The sequence below is a fragment of the Cutaneotrichosporon cavernicola genome (assembly GCF_030864355.1).
Source record: "Cutaneotrichosporon cavernicola HIS019 DNA, chromosome: 4".
NCBI classification, from domain to species: domain Eukaryota; kingdom Fungi; phylum Basidiomycota; class Tremellomycetes; order Trichosporonales; family Trichosporonaceae; genus Cutaneotrichosporon; species Cutaneotrichosporon cavernicola.
The window spans coordinates 1,472,130-1,494,298 of record NC_083396.1 but is presented as its reverse complement, the minus strand read 5'-3'; the positions used below and the strand labels follow the sequence as shown (position 1 = coordinate 1,494,298).

At 58.9% G+C, this 22,169-nt stretch overlaps 9 protein-coding genes across 9 annotated transcripts; 3 read left to right on the top strand and 6 right to left on the bottom strand.

The window, feature by feature from the left end:
* Nucleotides 1-7: 7 nt before the first annotated feature.
* CcaverHIS019_0405810 (uncharacterized protein) lies at nucleotides 8-976 on the top strand (the record flags this gene model as incomplete). The annotated part of the gene is made up of 3 exons (XM_060600431.1): nucleotides 8-65; nucleotides 98-485; nucleotides 520-976. 3 exons carry the CDS (start codon nucleotides 8-10, stop codon nucleotides 974-976), a joined length of 903 nt encoding a protein of 300 aa, XP_060457026.1.
* A 156-nt stretch (nucleotides 977-1,132) lies between these two features.
* CcaverHIS019_0405800 (uncharacterized protein) lies at nucleotides 1,133-2,637 on the bottom strand (the record flags this gene model as incomplete). Its single annotated transcript, XM_060600430.1, has 3 exons — nucleotides 1,133-1,237; nucleotides 1,270-2,118; nucleotides 2,152-2,637. 3 exons carry the CDS (start codon nucleotides 2,635-2,637, stop codon nucleotides 1,133-1,135), a joined length of 1,440 nt encoding a protein of 479 aa, XP_060457025.1.
* Nucleotides 2,638-3,008: 371 nt separating this feature from the next.
* CcaverHIS019_0405790 (uncharacterized protein) lies at nucleotides 3,009-5,707 on the bottom strand (the record flags this gene model as incomplete). The annotated part of the gene is made up of 2 exons (XM_060600429.1): nucleotides 3,009-5,374; nucleotides 5,497-5,707. The coding sequence occupies 2 exons, from the start codon at nucleotides 5,705-5,707 to the stop codon at nucleotides 3,009-3,011; spliced, it is 2,577 nt and encodes an 858-aa protein (XP_060457024.1).
* Nucleotides 5,708-6,082: 375 nt separating this feature from the next.
* Nucleotides 6,083-10,233, bottom strand: CcaverHIS019_0405780 (uncharacterized protein; the record flags this gene model as incomplete). The annotated part of the gene is made up of 5 exons (XM_060600428.1): nucleotides 6,083-6,232; nucleotides 6,268-6,546; nucleotides 6,582-6,687; nucleotides 6,723-8,323; nucleotides 8,359-10,233. The coding sequence occupies 5 exons, from the start codon at nucleotides 10,231-10,233 to the stop codon at nucleotides 6,083-6,085; spliced, it is 4,011 nt and encodes a 1,336-aa protein (XP_060457023.1).
* A 316-nt stretch (nucleotides 10,234-10,549) lies between these two features.
* CcaverHIS019_0405770 (uncharacterized protein) lies at nucleotides 10,550-12,309 on the bottom strand (the record flags this gene model as incomplete). The annotated part of the gene is made up of 3 exons (XM_060600427.1): nucleotides 10,550-11,598; nucleotides 11,812-11,982; nucleotides 12,276-12,309. The coding sequence occupies 3 exons, from the start codon at nucleotides 12,307-12,309 to the stop codon at nucleotides 10,550-10,552; spliced, it is 1,254 nt and encodes a 417-aa protein (XP_060457022.1).
* Nucleotides 12,310-13,270: 961 nt separating this feature from the next.
* On the bottom strand, nucleotides 13,271-13,714 carry CcaverHIS019_0405760 (uncharacterized protein; the record flags this gene model as incomplete). The annotated part of the gene is made up of 3 exons (XM_060600426.1): nucleotides 13,271-13,493; nucleotides 13,528-13,649; nucleotides 13,682-13,714. The coding sequence occupies 3 exons, from the start codon at nucleotides 13,712-13,714 to the stop codon at nucleotides 13,271-13,273; spliced, it is 378 nt and encodes a 125-aa protein (XP_060457021.1).
* A 2,241-nt stretch (nucleotides 13,715-15,955) lies between these two features.
* Nucleotides 15,956-18,164, top strand: CcaverHIS019_0405750 (uncharacterized protein; the record flags this gene model as incomplete). The annotated part of the gene is made up of 5 exons (XM_060600425.1): nucleotides 15,956-16,139; nucleotides 16,272-16,511; nucleotides 16,554-17,294; nucleotides 17,334-17,482; nucleotides 17,523-18,164. 5 exons carry the CDS (start codon nucleotides 15,956-15,958, stop codon nucleotides 18,162-18,164), a joined length of 1,956 nt encoding a protein of 651 aa, XP_060457020.1.
* A 401-nt stretch (nucleotides 18,165-18,565) lies between these two features.
* Nucleotides 18,566-20,393, bottom strand: CcaverHIS019_0405740 (uncharacterized protein; the record flags this gene model as incomplete). The annotated part of the gene is made up of 4 exons (XM_060600424.1): nucleotides 18,566-19,416; nucleotides 19,448-19,999; nucleotides 20,035-20,197; nucleotides 20,229-20,393. 4 exons carry the CDS (start codon nucleotides 20,391-20,393, stop codon nucleotides 18,566-18,568), a joined length of 1,731 nt encoding a protein of 576 aa, XP_060457019.1.
* Nucleotides 20,394-20,676: 283 nt separating this feature from the next.
* Nucleotides 20,677-22,152, top strand: CcaverHIS019_0405730 (uncharacterized protein; the record flags this gene model as incomplete). Its single annotated transcript, XM_060600423.1, has 1 exon — nucleotides 20,677-22,152. The coding sequence occupies one exon, from the start codon at nucleotides 20,677-20,679 to the stop codon at nucleotides 22,150-22,152; it is 1,476 nt and encodes a 491-aa protein (XP_060457018.1).
* Between the last annotated feature and the right edge of the window lie 17 nt (nucleotides 22,153-22,169).

The following is a 22,169-nucleotide window of genomic DNA, read 5'->3' as shown; positions in this document are numbered from 1 at the left end:
AACAACCATGGACGCCGACCCGCTTTACCACATCAAGCAGCTCTTCCACCGGGGATCCTACAAGGGTATGCCAACCCTGTTTCAAAGCTAACAACAGCGGCGATCGACGAGGCGTCGGACCAGCCGCTCTCGCCAGGCGGTGACGCGGCGCTCCAGCGCGCAGTGTACGTCGCGCGTGCTCATCTCGCCCTCTCTACTCCCGCCATCTCCGCAGCCCAGGAAGTTGTCGCTCCGTTCCTCGAGCTCAACCCCGCCCCACCGGCCGCGAGTGCGGTCGCTGCTCTGGCCTCGTATCTCGCCGGTAACGAGGATGCGGTGGACAGTGTGCGCGACCTTGTAATTGAGGTGGAGGGTGGAGACGTTGGCGAGGAGTGGGAGGAGGGGATGGTTCGAGCTCTGGCAGGGACAATCTTCATTCTGGAGAAGGAGAACGAGGAGGCTGTCGCAACCCTCAACGAGGGCAAGGGGCACGAAGACCTCGAGTGGTAAGTCTCCAAGCAAGGGGCTAGCTGACTCTAGCCTGGCGATCCTGGCTCAGCTTCTACTCGCTCTTGATCGCCGTGACCTCGCTAATTCGACGTACGCGACCGCTAAGCGTATTGGAAACGACAGCACGATCGTGCAGGCCATCGAGGCATGGATCGGGCTCAAGACTGGCGCGCGGCCCCTCCACCAGGCATTCTACTTCTACGAGGAGCTGTACCAGCTCCCGGCTGGACGGACGCCCGGCGTGTTGGCTTCCCATGCCGCAGCGCACCTCCTCCTCGGACACGGGGAGGAGGCCAAGGCGGACATTGCGGATGCGGTTGGGTCTGGCGGCGGTGACGACGCCAACGTCCTCGCTGTGGCTGCTAGCCTTGGCGATGGCGACGCGCAGGCCAAGCTTGCGGGCACATCGCACCCTTACGCAGCCGAGCTCAAGGCCAAGGAATCGGCGTTTGACGAGGCGGCCGCCAAGTTTGCTGTTGCTGCGTAGGTGCGTAGGGCTAGAGGTCAGAGGTCAGACATAGAAGATGCATAGCTGGAGGATTGTATGGGGTTGTTATTGCTCTCGTCTAAGAAGAACACGACTCGAGTCCAGTCCTGGTCGTCCTTACTGGAGCCACAACAATGCATTCTAGATTTAAGTCGACTACAGCTTGGCCGGGTCGTCGGCCTTATCCCACGCGCCAGCTTCAATCGTTGTGAAGAACCGCCACATGCTCTCGGCGAGCTTGTGCGGCTTCTCCTGCGTGATCTGTTATCAGCTCCATCCCATATCAAACTCACCAAATGCCCAGCGTCTAGGAACCGCTCGTTGCGAGCCCTCGGCGCGCGCCAAACCATATCGCGCGTCCGCTCCTCGCCATAGGTAGCGACGGGGATATTGGCCATGACGAAACCGACAGGACAAGTAAGTTTCGGCAACGCCATCCAACCATGTGCGACCCCCTCTGGCTCGGTGAAAACAGCAGCTTCGCTCCAGCTCGGCGTGGCCAATGTCACTGGACCATCGGGCTGTCCGTAATCGACCGGCACGAGACCGTGCGAGACGTACAGGTTGAACACTTGTTTATCCCACGCGGCGAAGAATGGCTGTGCGCGCATAGCCTTGGCCGCTTCTGCGCGAGAGGGCCAATGCGTGCGACGACGGATCGCACCAGCACTCAGAGGATACACGGCCACTCCGTCCTTGAGCCAGCGCTCGTACGGCACATAATGGGGAGGCACCATGGGATCAACGAGGAAGAGAGCCTCGAACAGGTCCGGCCTAGCTGCGGCGGCTTGGACGAGAGCATTGCCGCCGAAAGAGTGTCCGATCCCAACAACTTTCGGCATGTCCTTTGGGGTCTTGGACGTCCAAGCCAATTGCCAACCGGGTCGACCTTCGCCAGCGTAGACCGCGGGCAGGACATGTGAGACGAAATTGAGGGTGTCACGAGCGTCGTCCCGCCACGCTTGGACGGCACCCAGTCGGCCGGCATTCAGATCGACACTAGCGGCGTGGTTCGCATCGTCGAGAAGCCAGATATCGTCAAATTCAACGAGGGTCGGCGGCAACTGCGCCATTGTACCGAAACCCACGCCGGGAGATTTGGGGTCGCGGGAGAGGAGGGAACGCAGCGCAACGTGCCAGTGCTATTTGTCAGCTCCGTCATAACTCTTACAAACCTCCTTCTGAAGCCCGTTGGCATGGGTGCAGACCAACACCTTGCCTCCGCGGGGCTCGTCGCGGCGCCATCGCTCGGCAGCGAGCCAGTGACCCCTCGGCCGCTCGGTCATTACTTCATCGTACGTCCAGTTGTGCACATCGTAACGCATTTGGGAACACTTGTCCGCGTCCGCCTTCCATCTCGCCGCGCGCTCTTCCTTGCTCTCCCCCTCCACCGGGGGTGTTGTCTGGTAAGGCAAGCTTTCGCGGGTGAGTGTGCCGTGCGCCTCGGCCAGTTCCTTTGGGTATGCGGCCGGGGCAGCGTGGTAGCTCCGCGTCCAACCCGTTGGCGGAGGGGCGAGGTCGGGACGCGGAGGTGCGGGAGGCGCGGTTTCCTCGGGATGCGGGAGGAGAGGGAAGAGCGGTCGGTTGGGGGCCAGGGGGTCGGGCACCTTGCTGGGCGCAGTCATGCGCGGGTAGGTCGTCAATCCTGCTTTGGTGGACATTCTCCGTAGACTGTGTAGGTGAGTGAATGGACGAAGCAGACGCATGGATAGAAAGCAAATGCAAAGATGGTCGCGGGATGTGGGCGGCCGCGGGGTTGACGGCCTTCAAGTGCGGAGCGGAATTGGCGGCCTGACGACCTGGCGATTACCGAAGATTATATCACCGCCGGGTATGGTTGCCGAGAGCAGTCCAAGTCCCGGTGTCGCGCGAACGTAGACTTCGGTTTGTTCCCCCTATCTTTGATGCATTTAATCGAATAGCAGCAGCGATTACACATTCAAGTTGCCTGAATCACAGACGCAGAAAGCAGTAACCACATCATGTCACATAACATCCTCAAAGCTGATTCTACTGGTGCTCACCCCAACTCTCACGCCGACCCGTCGCCAATGTACCGCGCCTTGACCTCACGCCCATTCAGTCCCTTTGCGACGACAACCTGCGTGTCGCCAGGCATGAGGTCGAGCGCCTGGTCGCTCCACTCGCACTCGTCGCCCTCGACATCAAGCACAAGACCCTTGACCGGCTTCTCGGCCGAGACCGAGACCTCGTCCCCTTTGACCACCATCTTGAGACCTGGGTCCGGGAACGTGAGATACTTCCATGGTTCAGGCCAGTTGGCGTAGCGGGCCAACACCTGTCCGTTGGCAATCAGGCGAGCACCAACGACAATGGGCCTTGGAACTTGGGCGAGCGAGGTGCGCGTTGGCTGGCCCGGGACCGTGCCCTTCCATACCTCGGTGCTGGCGTTGGAGGCAAGCTCGACGTCGAATGTCCGGCGGTCGAGTTCACCAGCGTCGAGGTCAAAGCTCACCATTTCGATGGTCGCAGCCTTGGGGTGTAGAGTAGAGTTACACGCCCACAGCTCGAGCTCGTGCTCGATCGTGTAGTGTGCCAAGCTGCCAGGAGAGTTCGTGCGCACCTCTTTACGCGCCATGCCGACTGTGTAGGTGCGCATTTCGCGGGCGATGGTATAGAATGCCGGCTTGGGCCGCAAGTAATAGTCGCAAATGGCCCACGACACACACGGCCAACAGTCATTGATCTGCCATACCAGTGCGCCAGAGGTGTACTCGCGCCCGCGGCCCTTCCAATTCCTACGCCAGAGGCGGTACGCGGCCCCGAGCGTCTCAGCCTGCATCGCCTGCGTGTAGTACACGTACGAGGGCATGTCGAAGGCGTGTCGGAAGTTCTCCATGAGGTAGAGTTCGAGGCGGCGTTCAAATCCGTCCGCCTTATTGTGGTTTACGCTGATCCGGCTCTGGGGGAACGCCTGGTCTTCCTGCCCCTTCTCGAACCACTCGTTCACTGTCCGGATGTTCGGGTACCCCTGCATGCCAAACTCGGAGACGAAGCGGCCCGCCAGCATGTCCCAGTTGGCCCACGGTTCCTGTGTCCCGTGCCACACGTTCCACTGGTGCACGTCGCCGACTGTCAGATCACCGCTGGTCTTACCGCCATAAGGAGAAGAGGGCCAGTAGAAGATGTCGGAGCAGCGTTCGACGACCTCGGGGAGGAGGATCTCGTAGATGTGCCGTCCCGGGAACTTGGTGTGCATGTAGTCCCCACTGTTGTCGTTATAGTCGACGACCTTCTTTTCCTCGGCGACCTGGTAGTCTTCGTTGTTGCCGGCAAAGATGACGACGGAAGGATGCGTCCGCAAGCGCTGTACGGCCTGCTCGGCCTCGGCCTTGATGCTAGCGTTGATCTTGTCGTACGATGGATACAGGCCACAGCCAAACATAAAGTCCTGCCACACGAGCACGCCTGCCTCGTCGCACGCGTCGTACAGCGCCTCGGCCTCGTAAATGCCGCCAGCCCAGACACGGAGCATGTTCTGGTTGCCCTTCACAAGGAGGTCGACCCATGCGCGGTACCGGCTCTCTGGCATCTCAGTGAGGAAATTGTCACCCGGGATCCAGTTGCTGCCGCCGCAGAAGACGCGCACACCATTGACCTCGAAGAGGAATGAGGTGCCCGGCGCATCGGGTAGAGGCTCCTGCACGATCTCGACGTGGCGGAAGGCGGTACGCTGGGCGGTGCGCGCGATGACGGTGCCATCGCGGTCGAGCAGCGCAACCTCCAACGAGTAGAGTGGCTGCGCACCATAGTGGATAGGGTACCATGCGTCGACCTTGCCCGTCAGGTCCCATTTGGGCTTGGCAGTGACCTCGGACTTGATGACGTTACCCAAAGCGTCTGTGAGGGTGTACGCGAGCTTGGCACCAGCAGGCATAGCAGGAACCACGTCGAGCTCGGGCACGCTGAGCTTAGCGGCATCCCATTTACCATCCCGCTGTCCCAAGGTGGTATCGACGCGCAAGTTGGCCAGCCGCACTCCATACGTTTCGAGATAAATTGGTCGCCAAGGGCCGACGGTCATGATCACGGGTCCCCAGTCCCATCCCCATCCATACTGCGCCTTGCGAGAGTAGAGGCGCGAACTGTCGCCGTTCCAGAGAGCCATGGGACCACCGTTGGCAGCCTCCTCCTTCTTCGCTTCGAGAAGGGGAGCAGCGAAGCGCAGTTCGAGCGTGTTGCTTTCCTTCAACTGCCCAGTTACGCTCAGCCGGTGTGAGAGGAACATGTTGTCCGTCTTGGCAATTTCTTCACCGTTCAACACGACGGTGCAGTATGTGTCGAGGCCATCCAGGATGAGGTCGGCGTGTGGGGCCGCGAGTTGGGCTGCCGTGGCGTGCAAGGTCGTACGGAACGTCCAGGCGGACTCATGGATCCCTGTTCCGTTAGAAGGTGGGTGTCATGGTGGACAGAGGGAGATTAGAAGGTCGGTCTCATGGTAGAGAGGGACGTAGGGGTATAGGATCGAGATGCCAAGGCTGCACGAGCACAGCACTCACACTGGCAGTCCCACTCATTAAGGCCCTTGTACGGGTCCCTAATCTTGCCAGCCTTGATGAGCTCGACCTGCACGCTAGTCGGGACCTTGCACTGTGCCCACTCCTCCTGAACGTCCGGCTCGGTCTCGGATACGACGCGCGAGAACTCCCACCCCTTGATCGTGGTGCGGTGTGCGTCAAGCACGCCACCGTACTTTACTGAGTCGGCCATGGTTGCTCTGTATGAGGGGAAGTAGGGCTTGTGGATGTGGGGACGACGGGAGTTATAGTCAAGATGGACAACAACCCGGGCCGTTTGTCGGGCCGTTTTTCGGGCCGTGATAAGCCCCGCCACCAGGCCCGGCTTCTAACAGCTCAACCTCGTATGATATCGCATATGCATGGATACATCCAAGTGTCGTGGTATGCTAACAAACACAATGGCGGAAGGGCAGAAGGAATATAGTGTCTATGTAACGCACTCGTAGTGGTATATATATACAATCAGACTCGGAAAGTCGCCGGGTTCGGTTCCCGACTTCTCTCACGGCCTGGATCCCGAAGCCGGAGGAAGCCGACCGCCCTCGCGCGCGCTCCAGGTACTCGATCACAAGTTGAGGCTCGCGTTCGTGTGCGTGAGCGTCGAGTGGCGCAGGAGCACGCCCGAGTTGCGCAGCGTGTCTTCGTCTCTGACGTGTGTACGCGCAAACCGCTCCTTCTCGCAGTTGAGCGCCCACACCCAGCGATCGCGCTCGAGCTGATGTCAGCGTCCCCTACTCCCGTTGGACCCACCTTGCTGCGAGCGCGGCAGATTAGCAGGCGCAGGGGCTTCTTCTTAAGCGGAGGTGACACGAATGACGCTTGTGCCCCGCTCTTTCTGTTCTTCTCCATATCCCAAGGTTGCGGCGGGGCAAATGACCCGTGCGGCCACAGGAGGCGGACGCAGAATGTCGTGTCCTCGGCGCCGTCGGTGCTCTGTAGACCGTCCATGTACATGCGGTTCTTGGGGTCCCACGCCGCGTCGTTCTTGTTGGCGTCGAGCTCGTTTTGCGCAAGCATGCCCGAGTAAACCTGCTGTCAGCTGACATCAGGGCAGTGCAGCTCACGAAAGAACCGAAAAGAGGCCACACGGCGCGTCGGTTCTGCATCCCCGCGCTCCCATCGGACGCGAAGCCGACAAGACTGCCTTGCATGAGGACGAGGTAGAGCGACCTGGGGTCAGTCGTCATTCGTTCCGCGCCGCTCACCTAAACTTGCCCCAGGGGCTTCGGCGCACATAAACCCTTCCCGAGTGCGTAACTGGCCGGCATCCATCAATGACACACCGATTCCACAGCTGGTTGATCACAGTCTCGGTAGTGACGTCCAGAGCCTGGCCCACGAACGCCTCTCTCCCCATGTGGAGCTGTCGGACGTCCATGGCCGAGCGTGCATCGACTCGCCGCCGGAGAGCCCAGTACCGCACGAGCTCGGTCAAGTGCTTGACCCACTCGGCGGCAATCTCCGGCGTGTGCGCCTCAAAGACAATCCTCGTACCGTTGCGCATCATCACCTCAAACTTGCGCAGGTTCTTCTTGCCCTCCTTCTTCAACGGAGTAAGTGCGGATTGTCGGCGACGTGGAGCAGCGACATGGGTGGCGGTTTCAGCGCGCTGCAGCTTTGGGACGTGCAGGGGCGTAATCTCGGATGCCTGAGGCGCCGCAACAGACTTGGAGCGCTGGCGCGCGTCCGCGTCAGGGGCCGGTGGGCTGGCGGTGTCTGTCTCCGTTACGGCTGCCAGTGGCGCGGTGTCTGTCTCCGTTGCGGCTGCCAGTGGCGCGTCAACCCCGTCCGTGGCTTCGGGATCCGTGGGTTCAGCCGTCTTGAGGAGCTTGACGCTCTCAATGCGGGAGAGGCTGAGACACCCCACGCTCTTCTCGACAATGGTTGCCAGCCGATGGCGCTCGCCGTTGAGAAACTGCTTCTGCAACTCAGGGAAGAGCTCGGCCGGTGAAGAGCCGCGCCGCCGAGGGGTCAGAGGCGGTGTGGCGGCGTTGGCGGCGCAGCAGAAGATGTGCCCGTCGGCCACGCAGAGATAGACTTCCATTTTGGGGTGTGCAGCGGCCTTGTGGCGCGTAAGGTAACCCTCTACGGCCTCGGGCTCGCCGAGCAGCGTACCGTCCTCGAGACGCACTCTGATACCGTGGTGTGTTGCGTCACGGATCTGCAGCGTGCTCTTGGGCCGTGAGAAACCCTGCGCAAAACTCGCGAGGAGAGACCATTGGCGTGGTCTGTTGTTGACGGTCGAATCCCAGCACACCCAGTCAAGTGTCGGCTCGACCTCCTTCCACGCTAGCTGGAGGTTGGGCACCGTACCCAGGTCACGTAGCAAGCGCTGTCGCTCTGTGTTGGATAACACAGCTTTCCACGCCGAGCGCAAGATCGTCTCGGCGTTGAACGACACGCTCGACGGATCCTCTGGGATCGCGATGCGCAGCGTCAGTTCGAGGACAGGCACACGGATGTCGATCTGGGGCGGGAGCTTGAGTCCCAGTTGGCCAGTGATGTACCAGTACCAGTCGAGGGCTCGAGACCGCTCCCGAAAAGTGATGAGGAAGATTGCGCACCCTTGCCGACCAAGATGAAGGTCGTCGAGGAGGCCAGTGCGCGTGCGGTCCCACCGTGATGTCTGACGACGTAAACTCTTGTTCGAGTGGCGCTGGGTGTTGCGAAATATCACCTGCCACGGGCAAACGAGTGCCAGCGTCATGTCCGGCTTGTGGAACACTGTCAACGTAGTCGGTGACGACAGCGGTACACAGTAAGCCAGTCGCTTGTGTCCCTTGATCCTCTCCTGGCACGGCCAGAACTGGTGTCAGCTGTCTTGAGAGAGGTAAAGCTCACCCAGTCGGAATAGAAGTCGACCGACGTGACAGTCATGCCGAGCAGATACTCCTCCATCGGGTCGATTCGGTAGCATGGGCTACGCCTCTGCACCGACTCGTCAAAGTAACGGATGCCCTCGTCGCGATGCCGTCCGACTTTGACACACGAGCGGTCCCGCATGACAACGCCGCCTGGGAGAAAGTCGTCTTCGATCTCGGTGCCGGTGCCCTCGCTCATTGATGCTGAGTTGGGCCCCGAGCGCGCGAGTACCTGACGCGGATGCGCAGGCGACTGGGCGCCGCTGGGCTCCTTTCCTTTGAACTTGACCGTCTTAGTTTTGTGCGGATTCTCCACGTCGTTATACTTCTGCGCTTCCCTCTCTCTTTCCTTCACGGCAGACTTCTTCACTTCCTTCGCTTTGTCCTTGACAGCAGACTTGAAACTAGATTTGAAACCAGACTTGATACCAGACTTGATGCCGGATCGGATGCCCTTCTTGACGCCGCGCTTGAGAGCGGTTCTGATACCCTTTTTGAGGCCCGACTTGACGGCGCTCATCGTGTGTTTGGAAGCACTCGGAGTTGAGCTTGATCCACGTGACTTGTGCCCCTGGGACTCGGAGCGGGGCGAGAGGCTCGATGGACCCAAGTCCGCCTCCTCGTCCGATGTATGAATCAGATGCGCACGCGAGTCGGTCCCCGAACTCGGACGGGCTATTGGCGACGAGTGAGTGCTCGGTTGCCCGTCACTTGGTGGTGGCTTTTGCTTATGATGGTGGGGGACGATGGCGTGGAACGTCGACCCATCTGAATCGTCATTCTCCTCGCGTGCCGTCATGAATGTCTCGCCGCCCGTCGAGGATGTTGAGCCCACTCTGCTAGGGAGCGGGGGCGCGAACGTGGTTTTGGACCGCGATGGTGTGGGTAGAGGAGTTGATGGCCCGGCGGTGGGAATGTCCTCTTCGGGGTACAGCGCGTGAGGTGAAGCTTCAGGCGAGTCTTGCACGCCCTTGCGCAGCAGGGTCACCGAGGTCACCGGCGCAATCTTCTCGTCGCTCGGCACCGAATCGAACTCGGCGCCGATGTCGAACGAGTTGCCGACCCAGACTGTTCCCGACCCCTTCTTCTTATTGGCCTTGTCCTTCTTGGCCTTCTTGGCCTTCTTGTCCTTCTTGTCCTTCTTGTCCTTCTTATCTTTGCCTTTCCTCTTGCCATTAGGATCCTTATCCTTATCCTTCTTCTTCTTCTTCTTCTTCTTGGGTGCCGGTTCGTCATCGGTACTATCGCTCGAACTGCCAGTATCGTCCACATCAAAGTCGGCCTCGGTCTCGTCGCCCAGCCTACTCATTCTCCGTACGCGGAAGCGGTGCACGGCTGGTCCCACACGAGCCTCGTCCTCCACATCGTCCTCCACATCGTCCCTGCCGAGCTGGAGTAGCTGCCGCATTCCCTTGCGTCGTAGCTCGCGTAGCGCATCTCTCGCATCTGTAGCCTTGGTTGACGTTGCCTCGCTGAGCGGCCTGGGACCGAGGAAGCGGCGCGAGAAGACGTGCAAAGGCGGCCCAGTCGTGTTCACAACGGCTGGGATGGGCTGCATCGCAGACTCGGAGGAGGATGGCTCGGAGGAGGATGGCTCGGAGGAGGCTGGCTCAGAGGAGGCTGGCTCAGAGGAGGCTGGCTCAGAGGAGGCTGGCTCAGAGGAGGCTGGCTCAGAGGAGGCTGGCTCAGAGGAGGCTGGCGCGGAGGAGGCTGGCTCAGAGGAGGCTGGCGCGGAGGAGGCTGGCTCAGAGGAGGCTGGCACGGAGGAGGCTGGCTCGGCGTCCGTCATGCCGGGAGATGCGAGGTCGGTGTCGCTGGGAGGCGGCGCGGCCTTGGTATTCAAAGCCGCAGGCATTGCTGCCGCCTAGAGGGGTGGTAATTACAACAGAGGGGGTGGGTGGTTTGAAGATGGCGATGTGAAGAGATAGCGAGGAGAGTAATGTCATCGCACTAAACTCTTGTACCTGGGAATCTCGGGTTGGTACGTCATATGCACCGAGGTCTGACGATCTCCCGATCTCCAGCGCAGCAACCACAGATTCCAAAATCGCATAAATTAAGTTCCGTAAAACCCAGTCGTCTACTTGCCAAAATACTTGTATCGCTGCTGGCCATTAGGCTGGGTGACCAAGTCAAGTACATGCATAGATTTGTATAGATTAAGGATACAGTTACTTCTCGTCCAGTTCCATGGCCCTTAAACGCTCGCTGAGCTCGCGTTCCTCGCGGCTGAGTCGACGCCTCGCGGACGAAGCGACGCTCGGTGTGCGGCTTGGCCCTGCTCGTTTGACTGGCTCTGCTTCCTTTCGCCCGTAATCCTTCTCCTCGCGCGGCCTACCCTGCTGGCTGGCCCGTTCCTCCAAATCTGGTGCGAGGGTTGAGAGCAAACTGCGCGGGCTCGGCGCCACAGGACTAGGGGACACAGGTCGCGATGCCGGAGGCTCGAAGCCTCTGGCCACCGCTGCGGCCTTGGCGGCGCGCGCGCGCCACTGCGCACGCACAGAGGCCCACTCCGATGACGCTTCTATGCTGCTCCGTCGCCTCGGTGGAGGGGACGGCGGCGTACCGGGTGACGCTGAGGGCGATGGAGTACCGGGAAGAGATGAGATGGAACGTCGGAGTGCGCTGCCGCGCATGCTGTTCTTGGCCCTCGGTGCTGATGATGGGGGAACGACCTCGTCTGCGCGCTCCGTCCGCAATGTACAGTCCGCCTCTGGAGGGGACGAGGTGAAGACGAGCTTTAGCGTGCGGGCAAGGTAAAATGCGCCGTCGACACAGGCAAACTGAAGCTGTACTGCGTAGCGTAGAGACTCTCCTCCAGATGACGAGACGTAGGTGCGTTCACGGGCAAGCAGACGAGCACCAGCCGCGAGCTGAGATAAGTCGTACGGCACGACGAAGGCGTGTACCGCCGTGCTGGTCGTCTTGATAAGGAGCTGTAGTTGTCCGATAGCCGGAACGCGGTACCCGGGATACGCGGGGGGCTCGGAGTGCGGATCTCCAAAGGTTGCAAAGTAATGAGCCTCGAGGTCGACATCAGCTACCCATGGGGAGTGACATGGCACCGCCGCCGCAACCGGCTCGTCCTCGGAAACGAGGTCGTAATACGTCGCGGTGAAAGGGAGGACGAGGGGCTCTGGGGCACGAGGCGTCTGTCCTGGGCACGTGGCGACAGCACGCACACGTACGGCGAACTGGCTTGCGCAGTGCGGCTTGTGCGCTGCCATGCGGGCATGCAGTAAGCTGAGCGGGTAGGAGCCGAGGAGCGGGTGCGAGCGAGAGAGGGGCGAGGAGGACGGAGAGGGGGTGGGTGGGTGTGGAGTTTGAGGGGAGGGCGGGTGAGGCGCTTGGGGAGAGAGTTGGTGCGTTGCTCGGGGAGAGTGTGCGGATGCCTGAGAGTGAAACTGGCTAGCCGGGGAGTGAGACGACGCACGCGGCGAGTGTGTGTGCGCGTGCGGAGAGTAGCTGGGGGAGTGGTGTGCCAATAGCGACGACGGAGAGTGCGCGTGGTGGCTAGCCTTGCGTGGTATCGCGATCTTACGCGCCCGGCGCCCGTCGCCTTGAATCGGCGGGTTCGAGAGCGGCGACGAGCGGTGCGGCGAGGCTGCGGTCAGTGTCCAGGCATGAAGACGTCCGGAATGGCAGGGAGTTTGTGTCGCAGGGGTGACTGACCCCATCGCATCGCCGTCACGCGCGCACCAACAAACACATGTCTGGAGTCGGAGTCGGAGACGGGGCGACCTGCGACCTGCGAGCAGAGCTAGCTGATATACTTGATCAACCCGCGTCAGGACAGCAATCAAGGTCATCCATCACTGCCCGGGACCGCCTTATCGCTCAGGATCGGAATATCCTCGGAGCTCGGATCCAACTATCAACTGCTGTGGCTCGACTCACTAGAGTACCCCGGCGGGGAGATTGCGATTGTCATGGCCTCTTCAGTTCTGAATGTCTCAAAAGATCAATTGAGTGTGATAGTGCGACGAGTGAATGGACGGTGGCGGCCGAGTTGATGATAGGCCAGGTGGCGGGGGTTATGTGTAGCAGTAGTAGCGATGGGAAATGTTTGCTCTTCGGGGCGTGATTCGCATGTGTACGGGGCGCAGTGAGCGATGAGGAGAGGATGATATGAGATATAAGAGGAGATGAGAGGGGAAAGAAAATGCATCGGGTGTCCAGTAGGCGAGGTAGACGTTCCTCCTCCGAGTCGATGTTGATTCCGTCAACCCCCGCATCCCGGCCGACGACGTTCCGACTTGACTTTGTTCCTCGATCACTCCACCACCCCAATATAAGGTCACAAGACGTCCCCCTGCAACCGTCGTTTTGCGTTCTGGGGTCTGTATTCGTATGCCTCTCTCTTTGCTGGAACAGCTGATCACTCGCTAGGCCCTAGTATGCCTCCGAGAATGTGGAGTGGAGTGCATGGGGTGATGCACAGATATAATGCCCAAGTGATCTGACTGACGTCAACGGAATGGTGCCGTTGTTGGCATGGCCGACACCCCAGGTGCAGCGATTAGCGGAACCGTTTTATTCTATTTGATTGTATACGAGATTGTATTGATCTGCATTCGTTTATCAGTTACTTGGTTGGCACAATCACACTTGTTCTTACCTTAGGCCCGGACCTGCCCCACTCTGACTGTGTCCTTCCATGCCTCTACTAGTTGTAATACATTAATTCGTCGGGGTAATGGGTTCTCCAAGTTGACGTCGACGTTCGATCCCGCAACGAGGTAGAGATTCACAGTGTGCGCAGCGTATGAAGAAGACAAGTGCGTCTCTCAATAGCCCTCGATAGGATCAACACCGAGCTTGGCATCTCTGCAGGCGAAAACCTTTCTATATACATTCTCAACCGGTTGTTCTGCTGCTGGCCGCCACATTCTCTACCAGTTGTTCTGCTGCTGGCCGCCATAGTCTTGGCGCTGATAGTCCTGCTGCCCGTACTGTCCGGACTGGGCGAGCGCATTCTGGGCCTGCTCACGCGCCTCCCACTTTGCGCGCTCGCGGTCGACTCCGTTAAGGCCCTTGGTCTCGACGAGCTTGTCGACCTCCATGCCTGCCAAGCCAGCCATGACCTCCTTGGCAAGCTCGAACGACTGGGGCTTGCTGTCTATTAGCGTCATCAAGGTTAGTAACGCACCCGTTGGCTTGCTGGTGGTTCTCGTAGGCCCTCATGGCGGCAAAGGCAGCCGCGCCGCCGACCAGCTCGTGTCCAAAGCTCGCCTCGCGGGGAGCGTTCTGCACCTGGTCGTACGCGTTGCGCTAAAGTTAGCTTGGCCGAGGGGAGCTCTCACCTGGTCCGAGTCGTCGTGGTCAAACCAACCCATGATGTTAAGGTGTGTGTGTGAGTGTTAGGTAGTGAGGGAGTTGAGGATGAGTGTGAGGTGTTTGTCAGTTGCAGAGTCTCCCATGTTTTATATGTCGAGCGCTTGAGCTACTTGGACCCGAGTCGGCTGATACCGACTGCGGATTGTGTGTTATGCGCGCCGCCAGTGTACGCTGGACGCGAACAAACAAACAGGTGGCTGTGCAAATGTGTGCCATTTTCCCGATGTACAACTAGTTGTACGGCAGCATGGACAGACGTCACATCTCGCTAGAATTAGCGACTTCGTCACTGTGCCTATATCTGGACACGGGTGCGCAGCTCGAATCTTAAAAAAGGAATTCGCGAGATTCAGCGTCACGCTCATTCCGCGGGCCGCAGTAGAAACAGATTGCACTTTGGTACTTTGAGCATTACGATCGATCCCTATATGGCTCTCATCCAATTACAATTACCTCGAATCTCATGGTTGAAGACGTGGTTAACGGTTAACCCTTTTTACCTCGGTTCCATGGGTAAGGTGATGGTTTACAATTCACACTGCACGGAAAGACGACTGTGGACACAGAGCTCACACGCGGGTTCAGAAAACCGGCCCGGAGACGATCACTGTACCAATTACTGCGCTCGGTGACTGAATGACTGAACCTGTGTCTATCAACGAGCCTGTCCTGTCTGTCTGGAATCCGGACTTTATGTGTTTCAACCCTACGTAATCAACACCACCATATCACCCGAAGGGATGGCCCCCCCTCTGATATGAACCCACTGTCCCATAACGTCATATGGCCATATGGCCATATGCCGTCCCGCGCCCCAATGTATGGTAACTTCAACTGCTCAATCAGTGTACAGAGGAAGGTAAGCAGGTTCATCTAACGAGCAGGTGATCCTAACACTGACAATCTGCTCGGAAACCCGGAACCCGGAACCTGGAAAGGGAGTATGTGGTGCGAGGCACACAAGCGCGAGAAGAAGCAAATAAAAGAGACAAGATGGACAAGAGAGCGAGAGTGTGTTGATCCAGTGATCGAGTCTCGATCGTCTTGAGCGCATCTAGCACATCAACGTCATTATCGATCAACAGACACGCACGAACCACGCCACTTTTGCTCCTTTTACCAACACACACACACACACACACACACACACACACACACACATTCTCTCTCTCTCCTCACATACTCTTCACATTCACAAATGATTCTACATTTGGATCCACACTACACACTCCATACAATCCACAAGACGTAAAACTGATCGCTAATTTGGCAACATCTTCTGACCTGACTGGCTGGCTGGCTTCTTCATTGTCGTACAAACTCATCCTCACGATACTCTGAGCTCCTCTCTCGCATGTCCACCCCGGCGAGCAATGTCCAGTCTTAACCATCGACGTGCACAGTCACTACACGTCTGATTCAGTTCATGAAATTCGTGATAACCCCTTGTCATCGGTTTGATCACCCTTGCCACAGCCATGCGGAACACCATACGAGAATATACGAGCCAGGTACAGAGCTCCAAGTGCCTGTACCATCCACCATTCGAGTTGGATACTTGATTTCTCCTGTCCTGTACATCCCTCCCATTCCCATGCTGTTCACTAGCCACCGGCGACCGGCAACCCGGCCATGGCCGGCCAGTTGGATTGCCAGGTCAGGTAAGAAATCTGTGCCAGACTCGATCACTAGGTCAACAAGCTCACAGCTCATCCGAAGCAACGTCGGAGCTGATCTGATCGCAATCTGCAGAGTGCGGTCGGGGTCGACCAGGGCCTTTGCTCCCAAGATGGAGGTTGGCAGCTGCAAGACCTAAGCACTTACCAACCAACCAGTCAGCCAACCAGCCAAGCAGGAAGATGGATTGTTAACCAAGCTAACTACTATACCTTCCGTGTTTGTTACCTGCTCCCAACTACATCAACATCCTTTGAAATACATGATACCCCTAGCGGTGAGAGTGTCGTCATGACTGGCGCCGGACCACGAGGGCGTCGGCAGCACGGTTCCCCACTGCACATGCAACTCCCACTCACACCCACCCCCCATTACCCCCTCACCCGGCTCATCTCTCTCTCTCTACTCATTAATTCATTCTACGTCTTCGCCTTCCTCACCTTGCTTCTCATTCCTTTTAATAGCAACCACATTCACCTTCTTTGACTCTGCCCATCTTCCCACCCACACTCGCTTTCCTTACTTGGATCTCTCCACCTTCTGGAACATCTGGCAAACAAACCATGCCCCACCCACAGCCACAGCAGGCGCCGCCTCCGCGCATGCGCCCACACCCACCGCCACCCATCTTACGTCCCGCTAGAAACATACCTTTTGTTCCCGAAATCTCACACAAGAATGATCGCAAGGATGTTCGCAAGCCTCGCTCTCGCCGCCGCGGCCGCCGCGCCGGTATCGGCAACAAGGGTGAGCCAGGTACTCGTCACTCATCTGACCACAGCGAGGCGCACTCTGGTGACATCTGACAGTGTACCTTCCTCCGGCATGACAGGGGGCCATGAGAGTTTGTACTCGTCGCTGGGTCATGCTGACGTTCAGGCGCACCGCCTGGTTATAACACCCCTGACATCTCCCGTTCGCCATCGCCCACCCATGTCCAGCCTGACGCTCTCTCAACAACCCCGTTCAACCGTGACCACTATAGTGACCGCCACGAAGTCATCTTTGCACACCTCGAGCGTCTTGAACGCTTGGAGCGCCTCAAGCCTCCCAAGACCACCACCTTCCCTTCGGAGATTCCTCTAATCACCCCTCCGCAGACTGCTGCCACCTGCAACCGTACGAATTTCGCACACATTGCAAGCCTCGCTGACCATCCAGATAACTGGCCCTCTGCGTCGCGCACGCATGAGTGGCCCTCCACTCCGACCCTCTCGCCAACTTTCTGTCATACCTCGCGTCGTCCTGAGTACATCGGATCCCACCTGCCGATCCCCACCATCAACCTTCCCGAGACTAAGCCCTTCCCTCTCAACACCCCTGACTTTGGTGAGATCGAGCGCAGCCTCCCAGAGGCTTACAATGCCGACTACCCTCATCCTCTAACCGTCTACGCCTCACCTGGAGTCAACGCCGCCACAGTTTCTGTCTCTGGCTATGCGCCACTTCTTCGCGTGCTCCAGGAGACCGACCCTCGTGCCGCCATGGGCAGTATCCTCGCCGACTGCGGCAACGAGCATATGACGGCCCCAGCCCTTCTTCTCACTCATGGTAACAAGGACGGTTGCGGGATCCCCGAGAAGCTTTGGTTGCAGCTGTCGAGTTGCGCCGGCGTCAAGGTCCCTATTGGCGCTGTGCTGTCATCAGTCATGGCCGGGCGCGGCATGAGTCCCCGCTTCCTTCAGGCGTCTAGTCTCGCACCGACACTGTACTCCGAGCAGAACAGCTCTAGTCCTCCTCCCTCACGCGGCATCAACAAAACCGACGCTCCAGAGTCCCCTCTGTTTTCGATCTTCGCAAAGACCCAGCGCATCGCCCTCTCTCGTACGCAATCTGATATGATGAACACGCTGGGTAACCGCGAAACGGTTCACGCCTCTCAGGCTCTCTACAAGCGCCGCGGTATGTACTATTCAACGTAATTCAAGCTCGAGCTTACAGCCACAGGTTCCCTGCCAGAACTCCGCCTTGTAGCTAAGCGGAAGGCTGATCTCCTCTCTCGTGACGACGACGAGCGGTCGCAGTTGAACTCGCTCGTGAGCCCACGTCACCTCGAGAGCCGCGAAACAGACGAGCATTTGATTCGCGAGGTACGTGGAACTCTCTGTGTCTGCAGATCTGACCACCTAGCTTCTTTCTGCTTGCCGTGCGACCGAAGCGTGCCACCAAGAGTCTCCCAGAAAGACTGGACGCCTGCTGCCTCTTCAATCTCGCTGCATCCCCCTCAGCTTTGACACCCTGTCTACTGTCGACGAGGCGGATGATGACAGCATTCTCATCCCGAATCGGCACATCAAGCCGATTGGAGCAGAGCGCTACACTGGCGGCAAGCTCCCCAGCCTTCCCGTCCATCACCATTCACCCTCCCGTACCCTCGAGGACAGCTACAACCCGCGCACACCGAGCAGGCCAATATCCGGTCGACCCTCTACAGCGGGCTCGGCGGGAACCATGAGCAGCCTCGTCTCGCCAGCCGGGAGTTTCTACCAGCCCATCACTCCGACGGGTGCTGCCGACGTTTTCGGCGATGTGCGCTACGCCTCTCGCTCGTCGTCTTCCGACGAGGATTTTATGCTCGCAGCTAACCCCACCCGCCCCAAGATGATGAATCGAACCGCTCAGCGCATCATTCACGAGTCACCGTCCACGTCAGGTGCCAGCACGCCGCGCGACGATGACAAGGTCAGCCTCGTCCCGAGCGAGGCGTGGCTTGACCCACCTGTCTCCACTACCACTCTCGATTTCTCCACCGGCAAGTCCATCTGGGTGTAGTTGTTCCATCTACCGACATGTCGCCATGCTTAGCCATGCTCTTGGCTGTCGCCCTTCAAGGCCTTGTCTAATGCTCGCTTTCGTCCCCGACGTCTCAATTTTCATCATCAACATACCAGTCTTCCGCTCTGTCATCATGTTTGAACGAATCCGGCCAGCCTACCGCGGCCGACCGCCATCCCACAATCTTTTCGTTTCTTCCGAATCACACACCATCTGCCCATCTGAACATTCACCGCCCTTGACCTAGTTTCCATCCCAGGCATCAATCAGCCTGTTCCTGGACGTGCTAATTCTTTGTTACCGTCATATGATGCATATGGATGACTGTGTACAGTTCAGGTGCAACAGGAGGGAATACAAGGCACTATGGCCATGAGACATTACAATCCACTGCCCATTCAAGCCGCGCTCGCAGTGCCGCTCGCCGAGCCGTTCGCGACGCCATTGGCCTTGCCGTTGACCGTTTTTCCGGCGCCGTGGGCATTGTTGAGAACGCTCGTCATGCGCTCGCCATACGCGAGAGATCTCCGTACATAGAAGAGCATGTAAGCATTCTGCCGGAGAGCGGCGCCCAGAGTAGTGGGAGTGACCTTGTCGTCGTCGCAGTGCCACCATTCGTCGCCCGACCGCACGTCCGCCCAGTAGTGCCCGTTGTCGAGCTTGCCTTCGTGGGTGACGACAGCAAACAGGTCGTAGCTGTACAGTGAACTGGGCAGGTCGTCCTCATCAATCTCCTTGGCTGGTACCGAGCCGTCCACCACACTGGGGGCTTTTGAGACCGGGCCGGCAGCAGTCTCGACATACGGCCGCATATCGAGGTGACTGGGAAAGCGCACTGGCGTCTCGACCTTGCTACTCGTCGCATTGTGGGCGAAACGCTTCAGCTGGAAGCTCAAAACGGGCGGGAGCTTCTTAATGCTCAACTTTTTGGACGCCGTCACCCCCTTACCGCCCCCGCAGCGGCCGCAAGCGTAACCCCGACCATGGTCACCAATCTTCTCCTCGGCACAGTAACGGCGGAGCAGCGCGCCAAGAGTCAAAGGCTCGGCCTGCGGAGTGTAGGGAAAGTCGAGCTGGATGTCGAGTATCGGGTCGACTGTCGCGTTGGTCTCCCCGCATCCCGAGCAGGTGACCGACGAGACGAGCGACCCCGCAAACGTCATGTGCGCGATACAGTTGCAGCTCGCGAGCTGGCCCTTTGCATGGGCATGGATTTGGTCCAGGGCGGCCAAGAAGAACGAGTGCGCATCTGACGTCAGCTCCATCAAAACGATACTAACCCTGCTGCCCATGTCCTTCGAGTTCGGTGCTGGCGTGCCACATCGCATACAGCATCGTGATGGGTCCGAACGGGCTCGAGTCGTCGGCGTAGAACTCTTCAAACGCTCGGTCCATCTCACAGCAGAGACAGCCCTTCTCACGCTCCGAGGGTGCGCCGTCCGTTCCAGTCGGCCTACCAACCGCCAAACCACGGGGACCGCCATTGGGACAGACATGTCGGTTATGCTTGTCGCTCAAAAAATAAGCCTTGAGTAGCGGGTTGTGGATGAGCGCTTGTAGGATCGCCGAGAGAAAGCATGTCTGTGAGAGGTTCAGGAGTGGCCTGAGACCGCGGCAAGACGCCCGCGCAACCTTTTCCGGAACCTTTCCTTCCCACGCTCGCCAGTGGCCACGACCACGCCCGCGTCCGCCGATTGCACCCTCGCGCGAGCGGTCGTGCGCCTCCTCTACCTGGATCCGGGTGGCGCGGAACAGGCTCTCAAAGCTGTCGGGGTAGATGCAGTCGTCGCACTCGGAGCAGAAAATCGCACCGGTCCCAGGCTCCGCAGCTTCTATTAGCCCAGTTGTGTGGGTGGTGGGGACATACCAAACTCGCAGCGCGTGCTATTCGCAAAATGGGAGAGGAGACAGTCACGCGCCGCCCGCGAGGTGGAGGCGTGCAGTGGCGCACAACCGACAAAGTCACATGTCAGGCAGGCCCACGGTTGAGAGAGTGGTGCAGCACATGCATGGCACGCAGGTGGTGCAGTCTGGATTAGCTCTGATGAAGGAGGAGCTCACTTTACGACGCTTGGCACCTTGGTCCAGCGCACCCCAGCGGACGACGTCGACGAAGCGGCGCTCGACTTGTTCCTGGCCCCGCTGGACAAGTGTACGGAGATGCGAGCAGATCAAAGTGTCCCCTTCTACTGGAGGGAGACTGAGAGGCTGCGGTGTTGCTGCCATGTTTGTTATTCTCGGCGTCGTTGCCGTTATGGCTATCGGGGTTGATGGACTGTAAAGGAATGGCCACTCTTTGCATGGAGATAGACTGACTGCTTGACCCACCATCCAGGCACCGATACTATGGACCCTGAATGCGGCATCTCACTTGTTATTTGATACCCACCTTTAATCACTGACGACGGACGCGCACAGAGCCTCAAATCACGTCAAAACCAAACAAACGTTCCACAACGTTTGCTGCCGACACCTCCCACCTCACACCTCACACAATCAGCATTGCAGAATGTCACAGCATGCTGACATCCTCACCAACCCACCGTTCTACCCCATCGAGGGTGTCGACGCGACCGCGCCTCTCCAGCAGCAGATGGAGCAGATCGACCAGCTGAATACACTTCTCCTGCAACAGATTGACGCCAACTTTGCCCGCCTACACGCGACCGTCACCACGCGCATTCTCCCCGAGATCAAGCGGTTCGCCTTGGCCAACCAGCCGACTCGCGAAGCCGCACAGTTCTGGCAAGAGTTCTTCACTCTGGCGTTTGGCGAAAGGCCCGGAGAAGGGAGCACGGTGGACGAGACGCATTACGATGATACGCACAGCGAGCTTGGCGGGAGTTTCTTCGACCCAGCTGCGACGAGTACCCCAATGAAGGATCGGGACGTGAGCCTCGACGACAGCTTAGGCAGTCCATTTGATCGGGTCGACCGCCAGCTCTCGCGCCTCTCAATCACAAATACAGATGAGCCGACACCTTCCCTCCCAAGGGGGTACGATTTCGACCGGTCACTCAGCCCCGATACCCCCAACGATTATGACTCTACACTGCGCTTTCACGCAGGATCCACGCCACGGCCAGCTCTGCCTGACCCCGATTCACCAACTGCCCACCGCTCCCCGTCGACAATGCTGCTTGACATTACTTCTACCACGTTGGGCGAACAGTTTGGGGTACTCTCTCCGTCGTCGCGCAGCATGTTCCGCCGGGCACATCGCACATCCGCTCAGCCCTCGTCCTCGGCACAGCGCCATATTCTCGACGAAGACGACGACGTCAAGCTCGGCATGTCTCCACCCAAGACGATGAACTATGTGCTCCCGCCGACGGCCCAACGGATCATGACGGTCGCCGCGACACCGATTAAGGCGTCAGATTTTGACCTGATGGACATGGATTACGAGCCCAGCCCACGCCAGCACACGCCAGCGGAACTGCGGCGATACTCGCTGGCGCCACATGATCTTGCAGCGGACCTGGCGGCAGCGCGGAAGGAGTTTGACGCGCCGATCCCGGGCCCCTCCATCCAGAAGGAGGAGCTTCCTACTGCACGGCGCCTGTTCGAGCGTCAGGATACCCAGCGCTTCGAGTTCGACGAGTCAACGTACGGGTACCGCCCTCGCCGGAGTCTGGCCAACACATCGTACGGGAGCGACATTGAGATCCAACGCGACGTAACCGGCCGTATTATCGGGGACGACGAGAGTATTGATGACGCCGACGACAGCTTTGACGACACAGCGGGATATGCCGAGCCGGCAGCTCAAGACTTTGAACTTGTCGATAACAGCTTCGACTCTGATGCGAGCGGGTATCCGCGCGGCTCGGACAGCTTTACCGGCGAGACGAGCCTGTTTGGCAACCCCGCTGCTGGCGGTGGAGCGCACTTCGCCCTACACCAGCAAGACGAGATGGTCACGTATCACGGCGGCCGGCTTGAGGACGCAGCGGGGCCCGACAGCCCGACACGACGACGTTAGGTAGTGCATATGATATT